This window comes from Gopherus evgoodei, chromosome 15 (assembly GCF_007399415.2).
Source record: "Gopherus evgoodei ecotype Sinaloan lineage chromosome 15, rGopEvg1_v1.p, whole genome shotgun sequence".
NCBI lineage: Eukaryota > Metazoa > Chordata > Testudines > Testudinidae > Gopherus > Gopherus evgoodei.
The window spans coordinates 12855016-12875949 of NC_044336.1; the positions used below are offsets into that span (position 1 = coordinate 12855016).

At 45.6% G+C, this 20934-nt stretch overlaps 2 protein-coding genes across 7 annotated transcripts in view; both read left to right on the forward strand.

Annotated features, from left to right (window-relative positions):
• MXRA7 (matrix remodeling associated 7) overlaps positions 1-11935 on the forward strand; it is a 52807-nt gene extending 40872 nt beyond the window's left edge. The window contains exon 4 of one of the 3 annotated variants that reach the window (XM_030534566.1): positions 10227-11935. In XM_030534566.1, coding sequence (XP_030390426.1) covers positions 10227-10341 — 115 coding nt within the window. In that variant the 3' untranslated portion in view covers positions 10342-11935. Of the gene's footprint in view, positions 1-3724; positions 5115-10226 lie in introns of those variants that run through there. The other 2 variants (XM_030534565.1, XM_030534567.1) reach the window with 2 other exon arrangements.
• A 2838-nt stretch (positions 11936-14773) lies between these two features.
• On the forward strand, positions 14774-20878 carry LOC115635630. Of its 4 annotated transcripts, XM_030534668.1 has the most exons (4): positions 14774-14853; positions 14943-15364; positions 15413-16325; positions 18899-20878. In XM_030534668.1, exons 1-4 carry the CDS (start codon positions 14784-14786, stop codon positions 19501-19503), a joined length of 2010 nt encoding a protein of 669 aa, XP_030390528.1. In that variant the 5' UTR covers positions 14774-14783; the 3' UTR covers positions 19504-20878. The 4 variants fall into 4 exon arrangements, with proteins under 4 accessions (XP_030390528.1, XP_030390527.1, XP_030390531.1 ...); XM_030534667.1 differs by having other exon boundaries at positions 14943-16325; XM_030534670.1 differs by lacking the exon at positions 14774-14853 and having other exon boundaries at positions 15290-15316; positions 15365-16325.
• Positions 20879-20934: the final 56 nt, after the last annotated feature.

Consider the following 20934-nt stretch of genomic DNA (forward strand, 5'->3'; position numbering starts at 1 on the left):
CCACTGGCAGAAGCAGCTAGAGAACTCTGATTCGATGTGTCCTTCCTCAGCCTCAGCAAAACCTCAGAGTGCTGTGGTGAATGAAGGAGAACAGTTAAGGTCCCAGCCGTGGGAGGCAGTTAGATTTACTGGGCACCCCTTGCTAGCTGGACCCTGTACCAAATTTAAGATGGTAATTCAAAAGGGGCTCAGTACCTGCAAGGGATGGTATGGAGGAAAAGTGGTGTTGAGAACATCCCTCACAGGAGGAACTGGGGGGCCAACGGTGGGTTGGGATGCTGAGAGAAGCTCTTCCACTCAATGTCCTGATCTACCCAGTTCCAATGGCCCTTCCTCATTGACATCTCATCAGAATCGAGCGTGTTTTCACTTTGGACTGGGAGGGGGTTGGCCCTTCATGGAGCTAGCCAGGCTTCTGCTTCTCCTTTCTGAATTTCACCGACGTCAGGGGCTGAGCAGCTGGCGCTCCAGGCAAGGTCAATGCTTCTGAAAGTTGGGCCCTAAGTGAATCAGCTGCTACCGTATTCAGCCTGCAAAGGCATTCCTATCTCCTTCAGTGAGCAAACGGGACCTGCGCTGGGAGCTACACCATATCCCCTGAAAGTCTGCGTCTGCACCTCGATGTTTAGCCAGGGTTAATCCAAGTGCTTAGTAGCTGGCCCATCTGGTGTGGTTTTCATGTGTCTGAGGGACAAGCTGACCTCACAGTGCCACACACCTGTCCCCTGCAGCCAGTGCATGGAAACTGCCTTCCCCTTTGCTCAGTCAGCACTGCTTAGGCTCTCCTGCTCTCCCTGAAGGCTGGTAGTCAGTCCCATTTGGATGAGGAAACAGAGCCACAGAAAGCCTAAAGGACTCTTCCCAAAGCTCCAGAGGAAGCTTCAGGTTTCATGTAAATGCCAGTGCTTTCGGGTTGGAGGGTGGAGGAGGGAGGCATTTGAAATGGAAAAGGAATGAAAGGGACTTGGAAGCTTTTGGCTCCAGTCCCACTGGCCAGATACTAGATAGTGCTTCTCTCCTGATTCTGTCCTCTCTGGGTAAGCTATGGTGCCACCATTTCCACTCCACTCAGCCTAACGCCTGGACTGTTGGAACTCCCCCAGCGGGTGCATAGTATGGAGTCCTGTTATCTCACATAGACTGGAGTGACTTCTACACCCTTCCTGCTGCGCCCTAGCTGTGCCAATCAGCTGTGGGAAGGGGCAGTGCTGGAGACCCCACCTCTGCTCTACCTGTGAAGCGGGAGGTCCATGACCAGAAGTCTTGATTCCCTTCACTCAGAAGGGACCAAAGAGCAGACCAGAGCGCTTCATAGAGTTCTAATGGTCTGGCCAGCAGCTGCCCTCATCTCTATTTGGGAGGTGCCACCCATGGAGACTGCCTGTCCCTGCCTGACAGGATTCTGCTGGGATCAAGGTGGAGCATGGTCTTCTGGGACTTGCAGCATCCAAACCTCCCCTCGTGCTAGGTGAAGGTGCCTCTGCTAAACCAGCTGGGCACAGTTCTGAACGAGTTACCAATCTGGCCCGTGAGCAGGGGGTGTCTGGACAATCCCTGCCCCAGCTGTGGGGATAGGCCTCCCTGTAAAGGAGCAGCATAAACTGAGCCGTTAGCACCATGTGAATTCACGTGCAATCCGGTTAATGGCATTTGGCATAGAGAGACTTTGTAGCCTTGAGATGAAAATGTAGGGTGAGGGATGTGGACCTCCATTAGCGACTCTGTTGAGGAGACTCAAGCTTTGATGTCAGGCCCAGACAGTATGTGGCAGCCTGACTCTCCCCTTCCCTGAAGGGCAGTAAGGGAGGGGGCTGGAATATGAGACATTTAAACCTGACTGCTTTTTTAAAGAGATGGTTTGTGCTTTAATCATCTAACAGCTGCAGTGGCCAGGGTCCTAGATGAAGAGTTCTGCTGAGAGGCTCCCCCGATGTGTTCAGCCATGGGCCAGTCCAGAACAGGGAGTCTGGCTTCCACCTGTCCACGGGAGTGCAGGGCAAGGTTCTCATTTATGTTACAGTCCCTTTACCACATGCTGGCACCTTAAAGAAGATGTAAATGTGATTTACTCCTACTTTAAAGCCAGAGCAGAGTGGTGTAAAGGGGGCTAGTGTAAATGGGGACCTGGGCCATAGGGTTTGCCCTACCAGATGACAACAATTTCCCATCTTATCAGCCACTGCCAGTGACAGGATTCCAGACACCTGAGGCTTTGGATAAAGGGGAACCCCGCCTCTGGGGATCCTCCCCACCCAGATACTCACAAATTGATACACTTAGCTAGATGGACAATGCTGTACCTTTCTGGCAGTGGAGAGGAAAATCCTTCTTGGCCCTTACAACAATCAGCTTATCCCCTGAAATATGGAATCTGATTCTCCTTCTCTTCCCAACCACGGCAAGATAATGACCTGAACCCCCACACAGTGAATCCCCCAGAGCGATTATCCCCTCTGAAGTATTTCCTTTTATTCTAAACTGGGCAGCTGCTGAGCTTGCTTGTGCTCAGCCTGGTAGTAGAGAAGCTTGACTAATGCTCAGTGTGCATCTCCAGTCTGGATCTAGCCCATAAACTAGGCTCACTTACCTGTTGGGAGATGAAGGCAATTTGCATGGAGGGTCTGTACCCCAGCCTGATGCTGAAGACACTACTACGCTAGAGGTGTGGCGACCCATTTCAACTGAAATTAGGAGCAGAAATACATCTATGAAAGAAGTGGGTGTACAGCTGAAGGGCTGAGAAGTGTTTGGGCTCCCCTTCCTACCCTTGAAGGTTATCCCTGCCTGCTATGACGGGCATCCTATAAAAAGTATGACCAGTAGGCTAGAAACAAAGCTAAGCCTTTCCAAGAATGGAGAATTCTTAATGGTTCGAACTAGAGACCAGTGACAGAACTACTGTGTTCTAGCCCTGGCCCTGGCAATGACTTGATATGAGACCTTGGGAAAATCAGTTAACCTCTCTGTGCCTCAGTCTGTCCATCTATAAAATGAGTCCAATGCATCTTCCCTACCTCCTTTGCAGGTGCTGCTGAGCTTTACTGCTCATAAAGCAATTTGAGATCCTCCAATGAAAAGGAGAGTAGTCGTGTTTATGGATTGCCTCTCTCTCCCACCCGGCCTGCAACGTGACTATGTCCTGTTTAATTCAAAAGGGACAGGCAGCGCTAGAGCAATAGGTATTTATTTTTAGAGGAAGATTTGAGAAAGAACAGTCTTATTCCTCTTGTTTTGCATGCTCAAGCTCGCTGCCGATAGTATGAGAATGTTAGTGAAGCAGTCACGTGTTCACCACAAGGCTTACTTCCCCAGTTGGCTTGACGTACTGAGGAATATTCAGCCAGGCAGGTAATCCAGTTGCTCTGGAATGCTCTGGGTGGGACAGTGGGTCCACTCAGAATAGAAGCTGCTGCAGCACCCAGTTTGTAGGATCAGAAGGGTCTGAATTGGATTGGGTACCAATCAAGAGGGCATGCAATCATTTGGCTTACTCTGTTGTTTGGGTTTAGACTATCTTGCTGCAATTGATGAAGCAAAAGGCCTCTTACTTTGAGGCTCTACAGTCTGCAAATGGCTCTTTGTGATTCAGAAACTTTCTTTGCCTCCCCCTCCAGCACTAAGTCCTTTTCCCTTGCTCGTTACAAAAATAATTAACAAACCAAACTCAAAAGGTGAAATGACTGAAATGAATTCTCTTCTTTTCTCTTTGTTTCTCTTTTTGCAGAACTGAAGACTATATGAAGTTATCCCTAGCCTCCTCCTAAAGGCTTTTCCCTTGGCATCTTAAAGGCTTGAGAGAAATACCAAAACCAACCAAACACACAAACAAACGAAAAAACAATAAACCCTCAAAACTCGGGACTTTCTCCTTGGCTGAAGTTGGGGGGTCTTCAAAATAACTCCTTGTGGTATGAGGGTTAAGGAGAATCTCTTGCTTGGGTCCCTGGGCACAACCAGGCTAGAGTCGTGACTGGAGTTGTGTTTGGGGGGTTCAAGACCTAATATGGGACTGAGACCCCCCCAAACAGAACCCAGAGTGGACACCAAAAATTCAGTGAGTCTATTGAGTTGTGTTAATTACACTCTGTCTGCCCTTTCCTGACACCTGTATTGTTCCTTTAGAGGAAATGGGCAAAATCCAGATGTTATCTTAGATCCATCCAGATGTTGTACCCGAGTATCCAACCCATTTCTTCCGGGGACCAAACTCATCCTTTAGCTTTGAAAATTACATCTGGAGATTTAAAACATTGTTTAGCATTGGGGGTGGGGGGTGGGGAAGAGGGTTTGATAGACTATCACTGGATTGACTTAATCTTGCTCTGTAATCGTTTCAGCAGAGAGCTGATCCTTTAGTTTAGGTAGAGGGAAGACCTAAGAATCGAGATTGGTTTGTCTTGTAGCTCTGCTGTTTGTGGTGACTTCCCGTTTAGGATTCCAAGCTTTGTTAACAACTGGTAGTGCCTGGATTTACTTTTCCCTGCTCCAGTTCCCGAGAGGGACAGGGTGGAGGAGGTAGCCCTGAAATTGAGGGCTCCCTCTGGATTATGATGAGTTTCTGGGGGTGCCAACAGCGTTTCCCATTCTCTTCTCCACACCACCTTGCTGTTCTAATACCCCCTTCTCTTTCCCATTCCTTTTTGTCACTGTGGCTGGCCTGCCTGCTTTGCTCGAGGTTCAGCTCCTCTTCTGAGACTTGTCATGTACAGGAGATGAGCTCTGATGGGCATCAGCACCCGCTCCATTGAGATCTAACTTCAAATAGGGTCGGGTTGGTTTGCAGGAAGTCCTTCCATGGGAAGAGGGTTTTGAGTCCTCTGCTAATATCACTTCCTGTCCTGCAGCATTACAGCATAGTTGGAATCTGTCCTCCAAGCTTCCCTTCATTTTTGTGGAGAGGCTGCCTCTTAGCTAAAGCTTCAAACATATCAGAAACCAGGCTGCTTTGTTTTATTCCCACACAGACAATACTTGAAACTATTTACTTGGTCGTTCTTTGCAGCGCCTGGGTTTGGAGAATGTTTGTCTGTAGAAAGGGCTCATTTCACAAATGGCCAGAGGCTTCAGCTTTAAGGAAGCTGCCCCTTCCAAGCCGGTAACTGCTAGCACATTAAATGGATTGCTTATGAATCCTAGACACACAAGGCCGCTCTGCTTCGAGGTACTCAACATGACTGGCCATTCTGTCTCCAGTTCGTGCTGGCTGGCAGATTTGACGTTCCAAGCATGTGACTATGCAAAGAATGCCTTATATACAGATATCTTTAAGTTATATGGCAAAATGTACATCAAGCAAGCAAAGTCTATAGCCAAGCCCAGATTTTGCAAGTGGCAGTGAGTTAAGCTATCTCTTTAACAACAAAAAAGGCTGTCTAGGTATTTTTTTAACTTTTTTTTTTTTCATCCGAAGATGGCTCGTACACAGGACTGTAATTCTAGTGGCTTGAAACTGTAAATTGCCTTTGTTCAGTTCAATAAATCTTTGAATAGTTTATTTGGATGGGCATTGTGTTGTTTTTACCTTCTCTCTTCCACAGAACTTGTCTAGTGGTGATTTATAGTATTACAGCTGGATCACATATTTCACTGCTTTTGCTGCCCTAGCAGGGAATTCTTATTCATGTGAAAATACCCAATAAGGACTTGTTGTCATACAGAATGTGGAGGAAGACACTGTCCTTGCTGCAGCAAAATAATCATGGTGCTTTTACAGGGTGTTACTACTGTGGAAAGCAACAGAGAAATTGTAAAGTCTTACTCAGCAGATTTGCTTCCTATATGTGCCCAGAGTCAGGACTTTAGTGACAGAGGGCCAGACAGTGATGTCACTCTGTGAATAAGGGTATCTTACTACACACATAGTCCCATTGACTTCAGTGGGAGCAGAGTTAGGACAACACTGTTAAAAATTACACCCTGAAACCTTTTGATTTTACTTCTGTTGGAGCTAGGCAGTCAGTGGAGCTGGGAGAGATGAGCTGGACTCTATTTTTGCTCCTTCACCATTTGTAGTATCCGTGAAGTTCCAATTGCAGAATCTTTATCCAAGATTTTCAAATGTGACAAGTTTATTTTGGGACCCTCCATTTTTGCCAAGCCAAGATCTTGTAAAGCAGGGGTTCTCAAACTGGGAGTCAGGACCCCTCAGGGGGTCATGAGGTTATTATATGGGGAGTTTGCGAGCTGTCACCCTCCACCCCAAACCTCGCTTTGCCTCCAGCATTTATAATGGTGTTAAATATATTTTAAAGTGTTTTTAATTTATAAGGTGGGTGGCACTCGGAGACTTGCTATGTGAAAGGGGTCACCTGTACAAAAGTTTGAGAACCACTGGTGTATGGGGACGTAATTTTCAGAAGGTGAGTGCTCAGCACTTTCTGAAAATCAGGCCCATTTGCACGGTCTCAAGTTGGGTGTCTCAAATCATTAATTACTTTTGAAAATCTTTTGAGTTGGAATTTTCAAAGGGCTAAGGGAATAAGGAGCCCAAATACCATTGATTTTCAACAAGAGTTCAACAGTTTTGAAAATCCCAGCCTTGGCCTATTTTGTAAGTGATGAGTGAAATCCAAGTGCATTGATATTGGGCTGAAACAAAAACAAAACAAATAAACAAAACATGTTGAGACTTTTCTGTGACCATACTAGAAAAAAAGTGTTTGGTCACTGAAAGTTGCAATTGTGTTTAGACATTTTCTCAATCTATTAAGCTTTTTGGAACAATAAGGAAGAGAACCAGAACTAGTTTTTATTCCCAGCTGGAATAAACTTCAAAGATGCCCGTGTAAGGAGAAGAACACATACTGGTTTTCTCCAGACTAGATAGGAGATATGCCCCCTGGAATCCAATTAAGTTCTGAAATAAAATATAAAGATCTGTAACTGCTCTGCCTCCCTTCCTTTTTCCTTTTCTGAAAAGGTTAGTTTATTGTGTTCTCATGCAAGTGAGTAAAGTATATAAGAGATAATGGCATTCTTGAGGGTTATAGATTTGAGATGCCATTGGTTCAGTAGGGGTATAACGACCGCTCCAAGCCACGGCTGTAGAGAGAAGCTTTCATTTCATAACAAAATGATCCTAGCTCATTAACAGGACATATATATATATATATATATATAGTCTTTAAATGCTACAGCCACATGCATTTTGATTGTAGAACAAAGTAATTGGCACAATAACTGCTGCTGTTTGCTAAGCTCTGCTTTTTCAGAATTCTGTTTCCCCTGCAATGTTAAAGCAGGGTGAGAAATGCAGCTTACTTGTCACCACTTCTGACTGGTATTCGTGTTTATCAGTAGATGTAAGGAACATGCATAACCCTTCCAGTTCCAGGTTGTGCTTCACAGACTGAAAGCACCTCCATTCACCTGTGACTATGGCACATCTCCTACCACTGATTTTGTTTTTTAATGCAAAATTCCCAGTGGGATTGCTGTTGATGGATCAGTGCTGTGCTCTTTTGTTTCACACACAAATTGAACCTGTTTCTGTCTTCTCTAGGGAGAGCAGGGAGGTGAGGTAATATTTTTTTATTGGTGAAAGAAACAAGCTTTCAAGCTACACAGAACTTTTCAGGTCTTTTTTCTGCTCTAGACACTTATACCACTCCCATTGCTACAATTTCTAAGCAGCTTCTCCCTTAAGTCTTAAGCTGCAATATTCCTAAAACTCTGGTTTTGCTACCAAAAAAGTTGTATTTCTACATCAAGGTAACTAAGGGCTTGTCTACATCAGAAAGTTGCAGCGCTGGTGAGGGAGTTACAGCGCTGCAACTTAGGAGGTGTACACATCTGCAGGGCACCACCAGCGCTGCAACTCCCTGTTTGCAGCGCTGGCCGTACTCCCGTTTTGTCTCGGGTGTAGAGGATCCAGCGCTGGTGATCCAGTGCTGGTAATCAAGTATAGACACTTACCAGCGCTTTTCTTGACCTCCGTGGAATAAGCAGGTATCCCAGCATACCTGAGGAAGCCTCTGGTAATCAAGCTGGTCTCCTTCCCCAGCTTGCTCTCGCGTTCCCCGAACCCCGAGCAAGCAGGTCTCCTTCCCTGAGGTTTGCTGGGTGGTTCCGGGAACACGAGAGCAAACCGCGGCGAAGCTGGTCTCCTTCCCCGGTTTGCTATCGTGTTCCCCGAAGCAGGTCTCCTTCCCTACGGTTTGCAGGGTGGTTCGGGGAACACGATAGCAAACCGCAGCGAAGCTGGTCTCCTTTCCCGGTTTGCTCTCTCGTTCCCCGAACAAGCAGGTCTCCTTCCCTACGGTTTGCAGGGTGGTTCGGGGAACGCGAGAGCAAACCGCGGCGAAGCTGGTCTCCTTTCCCGGTTTGCTCTCTCGTTCCCCGAACAAGCAGGTCTCCTTCCCTGTGGTTTGCAGGGTGGTTCGGGGAACGCGAGAGCAAACCGCGGCGAAGCTGGTCTCCTTTCCCGGTTTGCTCTCTCGTTCCCCGAACAAGCAGGTCTCCTTCCCTGCGGTTTGCAGGGTGGTTCGGGGAACGCGAGAGCAAACCGCGGCGAAGCTGGTCTCCTTCCCCGGTTTGCTCTCGCGTTCCCCGAACCCCCCTTGAAGCCGCCCAACAGCGCTGCAGTGTGGCCACATCTAACACCACTTGCAGCGCTGGTTGCTGTAAGTGTGGCCACTCTGCAGCGCTGGCCCTATACAGCTGTACTAATACAGCTGTAACAACCAGCGCTGCAAAATTTTAGATGTAGACATGGCCTAACTCAAGATAACTATCTAGATGTAAAATCCTAGTGGAGACAAAACACAGATACATTTTAATTCCTTGTATCTAGTTGAGGTTAACTCCAGGTTGGGAGGGGAAGGGGAGGTATCATAGGATCAACCTCATCTAGCTATATTGACTCGTCTCCAGTAGGATTTTACATTGATATTACTATCTTGATGTAAAATCATATCTTTTAGTGCAGTGAAGACATAGCTTAACGCCGGCTGAGTTCTGATCTTCCATCTACCTGTGCTTGTGAGATTGCCACTTGTAATATCTGTTTCCCAGCACAACCTGCGGATGATGGTGTCGTCACCATGGAGTGAAACAAAATTCTCATGCTTTCATTTGTTAGTGAAAACTCTTGCAGCAAACTCACCCGTTGTCTGTCTTGGCTGCAGCAAAAGAGTCGCTAGAGTTTATTACCAGGGCCAGGTGCCAGAATATCTGGCAGGTAAGGAAGAGACTTGTCAGGATAGGTTTGGCAACTGAAATGAGAATGAGATTCTACTACTATAGACAGGAGGGCTGGCTGTGCCAGAAGCAGAGAATCCTGGGAAGGTGGGTTTTGGGACGGCAGAGAGTGAAGGCCAGTCTTCCACCCACTGTCAGCAACCTGCTCCAGGGACCAGTGATGCTGGGGTGTGTGTGTTTGAATCTGTGTGGACAGCACCAGTTCTGCATTTCTGACCTGCTGTGTGTCGACAGACTCTGTTCTCATGGGGGATGGAAGGGTAGTAAGAGCTTTGAGGTTTAGATAATAATAGCAAAGCCTTGTTTTGCCCTTGTTACAGTCATAACACCATGGCTCCTTTAGTTCTTATAATCCTAGGCAGGAGAGCCAAGGACTGCGTGTAATAGGTGGGGAACTTGCTGCACTCTCAGGGAGACTTGCAGTGAGACCACATCAGTCCTGTAACCAATCCGAGATAGTAATGAAACAGTACCCTCCCCTCCTTCCCACTACAAAAAATTAGGAGTACGTATAACAGACTATGTCCGTGTGCTAGGTCCAGGGCCAACTCCTGATGCCCATTACTCAACACTGAAAAAAAACCTCGTAAACCCCAATGCAAGATTGACTTCTCTCTCTGGTCACTCATTTCCCAGTAGCAGACTAATGGCTTGTGTACACTTGAAAGTTAATTTGGATTAAGGTAATATTTAAAGTGCAATAACTATTCTAGCATAACTCCATGTGTGGACACTTATTCCAGAATAGGAGCATCTGTAGACAAGCCCTAAGAAAGCTCAAAATAAGGGGGTATGTCTTGGAATAAAGCTGGAATAAAGAGTTGGATCTTGTGTGTGTGTGTGTGAGAGACAGAGAGAGAGAGAGAAGTGGGTATTAAGGGTCAAATCCTGCTCATTTTATACATGCAGGTTTGCTGAAGTCAGCAGGACTCGTAATGTGAGCGTCCTATCTCATTTGACTCCATCATTGCTGTTCACAGTGCCTCTTGGACAGTGGCTATTTCTCCTTTTACTTTTCTTCTTGACAGGGTTCAGAGAGAGCAGCTGACTGCCATCTTCAGGCTCATGAAGGAAAACAGTGAGACATTTGGAGAGATGTCTGAAGGAGACATGAAGGAGCAGCTTAAACTTTATGATATGTAGGCTCACAGCCACTACAGTCTGTGGCCTGCCTACTGCCTCAGCCCTTGTCATTCAAGACACTGGAGACTGTAGTGCTATAAAACTGTCACTAAATGCATAGTCAGTTTCATATTTTGGATGGTTTGCAAAAATGTATAGGCCTCTGAAATATTTCAAAGACTTGTAATTTCTATCCCTTTTTACTGGTTTTCCTAAAGGAGCTATTGCTGTATTTTCATCTCATGCAGAGATATTTCAGCTTTTTCTGGCCAGGTAGTAAGAGCCAGACCATGCAGCATTGTGAAATTTTTAATTGTATTCTGACTATGCTTTGTAAGTAAGCATTTCTTCACTCTGATCCTCCATCATCTTGGTGTCTAAAGGAATCAGAATAAAATAAAACAGCAGCTGCTGCACACGCTAAGATGGATAAAATGGGAGGTTACCCTCTCATGGTATATCTGCAGCTGAGAGTGTGCTTCCCACTGTGCATAGACAGATACACACTAGCCTGAGACATGGTGGTACAGGAAGCAGCTTGGGCTAGCCACACAAATACAATCAACTCCCTGTGTACATACTTGGGCAGCTAGACTGAGCCACTGCCCGGGCCAGCATAGCCACCCTGCTATTCTTGGTGCATTAATTCAAGCAGAGCTAGCATGTATCTGTCTTTCCACAGTGGAGAATATGCTCCCAAATGCAACATATACACTTAGTCAGGATCATCCCTATTGATTATTCAGACAGTATGGGGCTGATGTCAGATGATTCACCAAGTTTTTTGGCTGGAAACCAGTGATTCTGAAGGAGAATAAAGCTACCATGCACAGTATGTGAATAACTTCTGTAAGTGCATTTTTGCAGTCACCCAGACCAAGTATCTCCTTATGGGTATATATACTGCATCTATAATCACCATCGAAACCTACGTGGAACAGAATGTTCAGTCAAACTATGTTTCATGCAAATAACTTTTCCATTCCAGTTTGGGAAATTTCATTCCCTCTCCCACCCCAATTTTGCTGCTCCATAAGAGTGTGGGGCAACTGCTGTTTTTCTCATCACATAATGCAGCAGCAGAAAATGCCACTTCCATTAGAATTTTTGAGTGAAAGCAAGACAGTGGCCATCTTTGAAAATGATCTTTGGTCAGAAGCAAGAGGATGGGAAGCACAGTGAGAAACTGATTTACATCTACGTCATAGTCCTTTGTGAGAGAGAGCAGGTTTTAGATTTAGTTAAGGTAGGTTGTAGTTGTAGGTGGAGGATGAGTGTCAGGTCAGGTGATGTAGCTAATGGTGGAGGAGACAGGGAAGAATGTCCAAAGTTTGGGAATACTATTCCTTGGATGAAAAATGGGCTTGTAATGTAATATTCAGTGTGGATCCCAGGCATGGTCCTGGGCCCCATGTAAGGAACAGAGCATACTTCAAGAACACACATAAAATGGGGTATTCGGTCCTGCTGCTGGGTGCCCAGCCATGCTCTGCCAAGAAAGGAGAGCCACCAACATAGATGCCAGCAGGCAAGAACACATGTTGCAGATTGTAAGGTCTTTGTAGAAGAAACTGTATTTGTTCTGTGTTTGTGCAGCCCCTAGCACAATGGGGCCTGGTCCATGATTCAAGCTCCTAGGTGCTATCATAATACAAATAATAATAATAATAATAATAATTAATAAAGGAGCATCAGCATCAAGAGGGGCTGAATTAGACATTTCTCTCACACTCTGGTTCCCAATCCCATTATTTATTAAATAAGTAGCCAAATCTAATGCATTGGTACTTGGATTAGGAATCTGTTTCAGTTTCTCGTATCTTTTATGGGCACATCCCTTCCTCCTCCAAACACTACCCTTTCAAAACAGGTCAAGATGGTTCTTGCTGATCCTCCTGAGTGCATAGGCTCTGCCCATCAGTCAGCCTGAATAAATACCATGTAACTTCAACCAGGTAACAAAATTCACTGGTAAACACACTGCCAAAAGATGCATTGAAATTATTAATAGGAATTACCATGCCCAATTTGGATTAAATTTTCCTTGATGCAAAATGTTTGTGGGAAACTCCATTTCATAGAAGCTCTGTGAATTCACAAAAAAGGGCACGTTTCAAATGTGTTTTATTTCATTATAAGTATTTTGAACAGCTCTGGCCAGACCTCGGCACTTTTAGTTTATCAAGAAAATTGTAGTGCATTCCATATATTTGGTATGTACCAGTTTCTCTCTCATTTTACAAAATCTTCTAAAGCCCTTGACATCAGGGGACATTTCCTAGTTTATGCCACTGTTGATGTCACCCAACATCCATTTAACTTCTTCCAGCCCCAATCTAAGGAATAATCGCTTTAAAAACAGATTTCTTTATACTAGCCCTTTAGGTTTGAGAAACCATCTCACTAGCAGAACACTTCTTTCCCATGTATATTCCATAATACAATAACATATAACTTTTTAAAAACATCTTCTTTCTAATTTTTTTCACTTGGGTGGAGGACTTGCCTGCAGGCATATTTACTACAAGATCATGCTGGCTTAACCATGAAATCATGGTTTAATTTGACTTTCATGTCTGAAAATCCTGTAGTTTCAGGATTATTCATCTGGCTTTTTTTTTGTTTTTTTCCTTTACATTTGGGCTGCTTCTACACAGATGGAGTTCTGAAAATCTCCTAACAATACACTATCCCTGATGACAGCAATGGTAGAAGCACCAGCGTAGCCCATCTGCTGGCATTTTAACCCTTGTCCTGTCTAACCCTGTTTAGAGGTAGTTGACATGGATAGGTAAAATTCCAGCACTGGTTGTGTAATGGTGAAAGATTCTCAGAAATTTGCCAGAGCTAACAAGGCCCAAATTTAAAAAGAAATGAAGCCAATTAATCTACGATCTCCCTGAGCTACTCTAAGAGCATAATAGTTAATAGGATTGTGAGATTAGAACCCTTTGCCGTTTTAATGTTCAGTTTCTTAACGTGTGGGGAAAACAGTGTACTTTCTTAGAAAGCTTTAATAAAGATAAGCCTGTTATACATCTATCTGATAGTGGTTTGTCTTGTAGAATAGAAACACAGAGTTTGAAGATACAAAAACTCTGGGGAAATTCCCTTCTTTAATAAAGTGACTACAAGTGACTTCCTCTCCACTTCTGATCGATCAAAAGGGGCATGTCCGCACTGGGAAATTTACCAGAATTACTATACCAGTATAATTATAGCACTGTAGTTATACTGGTATAAAGGCACTCTTATTAGGAATAATAGCCATTTTCTCCAAAGCTAAATCGAAAAAAAGGCCACTGTTCTGCTGAATAAGTGTCTTCACAGGGAGCTAGACTGGTATAAATATAGGAGTATAATTATACCAGTATAGTAATGCTGGTAAATTTTGCTGTTTGGCAGGCCCTAAAATCCAGAGGTGGGAGTTCAAGGAATGGCAATTCCCACTTGACAGGCTGTGGATTCAATATTACAGATTTTCCTTTTTAAATCTACAGGCCGTATCTGTGTAGGGTATGACAGGCTAAAGGACACTGTTAATTTAAATTTTAAAAGAACTAAGATTCCACTTTAACAGCCACTTTGAAGAGTGTGCCTCAATTCTTTTTGAACTCATTAAAAATTATATGGGGTTTTCAGCTCCCGTGTTGATGTTGATAAGGAGTTTTCAGCAAGGAAAAAACTGATTAGATGATTTTGTTTTATACTAAGACTGTATAAACTCTTTGCATCAGGAACCCTCCTTTGATTATGTTTGTACAGCACCTAGCACAGCGGGAAGCTGATCCACAGCTGAGGCTCTGCCACTATACAAACGATGAATGACACCAACAGGTAGGAGAAACAAAACTGATTGTACACAGGAGGATGGCAAACACACAGATTAAACATGCAGCCTGCCAAAGAGCTGCAGTGAGACCCTGCCATGGGAATCCCCAGGTAAGACCCCATGTGGCTGCCATGAACTGGTCTGTCACCATGGCAACCCCGCTTGCGACCCTGCGTTGCTGCCATGTCAACACCGACCTGCGAGGCCCCTGGACGCCCCGACTTCACACAGGCATGCATGGGGGGAGGATCGAAGGAACTCCGCATTCCAAGGGCGTGACTGGCTCCCTTTTCCCAACTGCACTGTGGCTTTGGTTTAACTGTCCCTGGCAGGCTTCCGTAGTCAGCCCGCGTAGCAGAAGAAGGACCCAGCTAGAACAGCTCCTGAATCCAGTACAGCGCATGCGTGTTCGCAGAGCCGCTCCTGACGAAAATATGTCTTGCGTCAAGAAGCGGCTGCGAGAACCGTTACGCACCGCGCGTGAGCCGTTTGGGACGCCTAAAGCGCCCTGTGCGCATGCGCCTACACGGAGCTCGCGACGATGCTCATGCTTTGCGCATGCGTAACATCTGGAGTCGTCCTGGATTATCGCTCTACACTCTTGCCATGCGCGGACCCAGAGACTGCCCGGATGGAAGGGCACGACGTTGCCCCGTGCGTTGTGCGCATGCGCAGTGTCACGATGGTGGGGCTGGATATGGGTAAGTGATAGCTGTGTAAATCCGAGCCAGGTTATTAGGTGGCTGGCCCCGCCCCGCGGCTAGTTCTCACCCTCTCTCCCTTCTCTCAGATTTCAGGGACCGGCAGCTGAGGCGGGGGTGGCAGCAGCGTCGTCAAGGTAACCAGGTCTGGCGCCTGCCCCGCTGCCCCGCAGCCTGGGCCCCGTTCCAGGGCCAGCAGCCGTGGCCAGTCGCTCGCGGGAAGAGAGCGGCCGGCTCTGGGCAGCGGGGATGGCAGCCGCGGCCACGGACCGCAGCCGCCGCCAAGGTGAAAGCAGCCGGCGGGAGCGCGGCATCGGGCCCTAAGGCTAAGGCGGCTGGAGCGGCAGACCCCAAGGTGGCTGGCGGGAGCGTGGGGGCAGGGAGCGCGGTGGGCCCAGCAGTGACGGCGGCCTCAGGCGGGAGCGCAGCGCAGACGGCGGCGGCCTCAGGCACCTCGGCGAAGGTGGCTGGCGGGAGCGTGGCCGGAGCGGCCCCAGACCCCATGGTGAAGGTGGCTGGCGGGAGCGTGGCCGGAGCGGCCCCAGACCCCATGGTGAAGGTGGCTGGCGGGAGCGTGACCATGGTGATGGCAGCCTCGGGCCCCATGCTGAAGGTGGACGCTGGGAGAGTCGGGGAGGAGTTGATGGTGGTGGGTTTGGGCCCTGACGGGAGCACAGCAGAGACGACAGTGAAGGTGGCTGGTGGGACATTGGCAGTGACAACGACGGCAGCAATCTCAGGCCCGATGGTGAAGGCAGCCAGTGGAAGCATAGTGACCTCAGGCCCTGCGGTGATGTCGGGGGCCTCAAGCTCCGGAGTGACGGGCCCCGTGGTGAAGGTGGCCAATGAGATCATTCAGTCTCCCTCTTTTGGGTCACAAAGGGCCACCCCACTGCCAAAAGACAACAGTGGGATATCTTTATCTACAGTGGAGTCCAACAGTAGCAGCACATTGGCTTTCAAGGGTTCTGTGGTTTCAGTGGTAGCCACAAAGAGGCACAACAACAGCAATGTCCCTGTGTGTGGGACTCCAGCAGCCAAGCTCCTCAAATTGCCTAGGCCTGACAACAGCCATAGTCCAGCCCTTTTGGAAGCCTTCAAGGCTGTGGTAGCAGCTGGTGGGAGTGGCTGGCTGGACCCAGTGGCGGTGGCTGCAGTGAAAACAGAACTGAAAGTGGGCTGTTCCTCTGAGGAGGACCTTGGAAGCAGGAGCGGAGAGACAAGTGGCAAGAGCAGCGAGCCACAGCAACTCACCTCGATCCCCACCCTACTTGTGACAGAACGCAAGAGAAAGAAGAAGCCTATTAGTCAGGAACGCACAACCTTAGTGAACCTTGTACCATGCACTGAGGATAGGATAAAGGAGCCTAAGCCCAACCCCCTGGAATCAGAGGACCCAGCAGAGGCTTACAATATGGAGCCCCTGTTGTCATTTTTCCCACCAGATTCCCCCATTAGAAGCATGGTACCAGGTGAGTGGAGTGGGAGGGCTTCAGCCTATGGAGTTCTATAATGCACTCCGTGGCAACAGAAGATGTTGACTGTGGGTTCCAGGGTATGATGCTTTATCTTTAGAGGTAGTCTGAAGATCATTTGTGTATGTTTTCCTGCTTCTTTATGATGTATGGGAGGAAAAACCCTAAAAAGAGATTGATATACTTATAATGGTGCAGGAGAAGTAGAAATGATTCTGTGATTTTCTGTAGATCTCTGTTTCTTTTGGAAGACTAGGGGTGATGAGAAAAAAATTAAGACTAGGACATTTGAGAAGCCAGGCAACAAAAAACATAATTAACTGAGAAGAGGTAGTGTTTTTTATTTATTTTTTATTCAGACTGTTTAATATTTCTCGTGTTTGTTAACACTTTTTTTTAACTCAAATATCTGACAATCCATTAGGAGAAAATAGATCTTAAATTATGGACCGGGGGAACTCCAAGCTCATGCCTGAGGCTTCCAAGGAATTCTCCAACAAAGGCAGGGAACACCTGGCATACTGCTGACTGTTCCTGCCCCACTCCCACTGCTACCCCTTCTCCATTTCCACATTGGCTTTTCAGTCTTCCTCTGTTCTTCTTCTTCTTTTTTGGTAGTGACTCTTCTTTTTTGCTTACATGACTGGGGTACTTTGGTACTTTGCAGCCTCTAACGTCACTGTGGAATTACTACCAGGGAAGATGTTGATCTGTAAGCAGTAACTAAATAACAGAAAATCTTAGGCAGTTTGCATTTGGAGGTGCAGGAAATGTAAACTATTAATTGTCAAAAGAAGTCATCCGATGAGCTGGAGATTACTTGTATGCAGTGTCATTGTAGTGGTTTCGGTCCCAGGATATTAGAGACGCTCTCACCAACAGAAGTTGATCTAATAAAAAATATTACCTCACCCACCTTGTGTCTCTGGAGGTTACTTGAGTTTCAGTGAATGAAGCAATGTCAAGGAACTGTAGCAAGGAGTGCATTGCAGCTGATTCGGAATGAAAAGGTGGAGGTGAGTGAGACAAGCAAACATATCTAATGTCCTGTGGATTCTAATTTCATAGCTAGGGGAAAGTGAGCCCTCATCCTGATTGCTCTTTTGGAAAAATGTAATGTATTTGGAAATCATCTTAATGCTAAAACAAAATTATGCCTTTCCCCTTTTGATTTTTCAGTATCTGTTGTTGTTTTCTTACCTGAGGTTATGTGACTTAATCTTTCTCTAATGCTTGATTTCAATCAGGAAATGTGGGAATTGTAGGAAGTAGTGATAGAAGTCATCTGTTCAATCACTTAGTTTACACACCTGCTACCTGACTAGGGCAGGATTGTTTGTTTGCTACAAGACTTTTTCCCAGTGCTGTCTATAGGTCTGAATGTCCCAATCGATGGCGTTTCCACTTCCTGGTGGCAACATATATTAGGCTGTGTAATAGGAAAGTACTTACTTGTATTCAGCCTACTTTTTTAAGCTTTGTTCCATTCTTTGCTGTTAGTTATTACTTGAATTCAGGTAATGGCCAGAGGCCTCAGTCAGGATTGGATCCCTGTTCTGATTCATTCTGTACATACCCATGGAAGGTGGTCGCTTTCTTAAGTGTTCAGTCCCCATGCACTACTGTAAGTTATTTATCTTCCTCCTTAGTGTTTATATTCTTCACATACTTCTTGATTGAGTACCTCCTGTTGTGGCTGAGGAGTGATATCTGTGGTTGGCTGGATTTTTCTTTTTCTTTTCTCTTCTTTTTTTTAATTCCATATGAGTTCTTCTAATTAAGGCTCTTCTTTCTTTTCTCCTTCATCTGTTTTTGACAACCTTTGCTGTTTCCTGGTTTCTATGTCTCCCCTTCCCAAACTCTGCTCCCTTTCCTCTTTGTGCTCACATACATCCATGTGTCCAATTGTCCGTCTTCCAATTCTTGCTTGTATTGTGGGCAGAATTGGAACAGGAGTACTAATAGGCAGAGTGTGATTTGGGAGTGAGTGACTGGAATTAGCATGCACTCTTGCAATATGAGAATGCATGCAGGACAGCAGTCCTACTGATGGGATATGAAGAATTAATACAGAAAAGCAGGAATGTTCTGTGAAAATCTTTGCTTAAACTTGGTCATGGCAAGAAAATCGGTTTAGTGACCCTTTATAGAGATTAACAGCCTGAACAAGAAGAATCATTGGGGCGGACCCTCCCCTCCCCCCATCCCAACCTCAAAAACAAATTGACAGCATTGTGCATCTTGTATGGGAAAGACATATGTGACAGTAGAAATAGGATTTAATTAAAACTCTGAGCCTGTCAGTGAAGGATGTTTGTGGGGAGTTTGCTTTGAGCTTTAAGGGAAGTAAGGTGCAATTTAAAATATAGATCTAAGGGAAAACAGCCTGCTCATCATGGGGTTGGTTTTTACTCTTTTGTTTGTTATAGTTTGGTACTTGAAAAACTGTCACACTTCTTAGTTTGGATCTTTATAGTTTTTAGTCAGCAAGGACTGGTGTTCCTGGGGTGGTGGGATATAGACCTTATAGGGTCTGTAAAATGATTAACTGTATGGTATTTTATTTTTAGGTGGTGATAACTTTATGAAAGCTGAACCAAAGGAAATATGGATTTGCGGCCATTCTGTGATTTTGGTGACAAAGAGGAGGGCAAGCACTCACCCACATGGGCTGCAACTGGGTTTCCCAAGTTCAAGTGCCTTTTTGTATTGGCATGGCATACAGGCAATGCTGTGGGATCAGCTCTTGCCTCTTCTCCATGAAATTTATTATCTCAGGTCTTTTCCATCAATTATAGTAATTCACCTTGGGGAAAATGATCTTGTGCAACACCCTGGTATGTCACTCATTGTCAAAATGAAAAATGACTTGGGCATCCTTAGAAGGGCCTTCCCTGATGCCCATATCATTTGGTCTTCACTGTTGCCAAGGCGTTTTTGGAAAGGAGCTGAAAAACCAGTGAGCATAGAAAAGGCACGGAAGGGGATTAACAGGGAAATGTCCCATTACTGCAGTGAAAATGGCATAACATTTTTGAGACATGAATTAATCACTTACGATAAGCCAAACATGTTCCTGCCTGATGTAGATGACCTGTCTGATGTAGGAGCTGATGTTTTTACAGCAGATTTAAAAGGGGCCCTACATGCCTGCCTGGGCTTTGGTAAAGGCTAATCTGCTTTTGTCTGGGGAAATGAATTTTTCAGGACTGTTCCAGGACATCCCATCTGTGCACGGGAGTCTAGATTTTGGGGGGAAGGGAGGGAGATGGTCATACCAGTTTAAAGCAGCAAAGCTTTCACCTTCAACTGACAGGAAGGAGCATTTTGCAGTTGCGTCTGCATCCTGTTATCTTTGGCAAGTTCTCAATGTGGCGAAAGTTGAGGTGGGTTTGGGTTGCCCACCCATGGAGTTTTATAGGTTTGTCAGGTCTGTGCACAAAAGACTGTAGTAACTATGGAGTTACTGCCTCCCCTCCCCTGTGAAGAGGGGAGATTGAACAAATACATTAACTTGCTCATGAGGTTATGTTCATTGTGTTTAATTTTGTTCATTTTGATCCCTCATAGCAGTATTCTTGTAGACAATAAGATGTAATTCAGGATTAACAAGTGTCAAATGGCTTGTTTGCATGTTTCTAGCTTAAAATAGATGTGTGTGGAATAAACCTTTTGTTTATTTGGTGTGTGTATATACATGCATGCACCATAACACATTTAAAATGTAAGTGTGCAGCATGGTATGTTGTCTGTTATGCTTTGGCATAATAGACCATAATTGTTGGAAAGTTTGGGACATAAGCAGGGCTTCTGAGTGAAACAGTGGAGCTGCAGATTTTTGCCTGGAGCTGGAGCACAGCTCCAAAGCCCTGGACATTAGGGATCTGACTAAACAGACTGTTTCCACACACCCAGTAGCAATTGTATTCGGAGAAATATAGGGCTAGAAGAGACCTCGAGGTCATCAAGTCCAGCCCTCTGTGCTGAGGCAGGACCATCCCTCTGTTTAAAAACTTTCAAGGATGCCAATTCCACAACCTCCCTTGGAAGTCTATTCCAGTGCTTAACTACCCTTCTAGTTAGAAAGTTTTTCCTGATAACCAACTTAAATTTCTCTTGCTGCAGATTAAGCCCATTACTTGTTGTCTTACCTTCAGTTGACCTAGAGAACAATTTAATCACTGTCTTAACATCGGGGAGGACTGTTATCAGGTCCTCCCTAGTTCTCTTTTCTTAAGACTAAACATGCTTAGGATCTCCTCTTCTCTTCCCTCCTCCTCTCCCCACCCCATAGTTCAGATTTTTCCAAACTTTTTGTCATTCTTGTTCTCCTTTGGACTCTTTCTAGTTTATCTGCATCTTTCCTAAGTGTGGCACCCAGAACTGATAACTGTATTCCAGTTGAGGCCTCACTAATGCCAGATAGAGCAGGACAATTACCTCCGTTTTATGTATGGCACTCCAGTTAATACACTATAGAATGACATTAGCCTTTTTCATAACTGCATCACGCTGTTGACTCGTATTCAGTTTGTGATCCACTACAGTCCCCAGATCCTTTTCAGCAGTATTGTCACCTAGTCAGTCATTCCCCATTTTGTAGTTG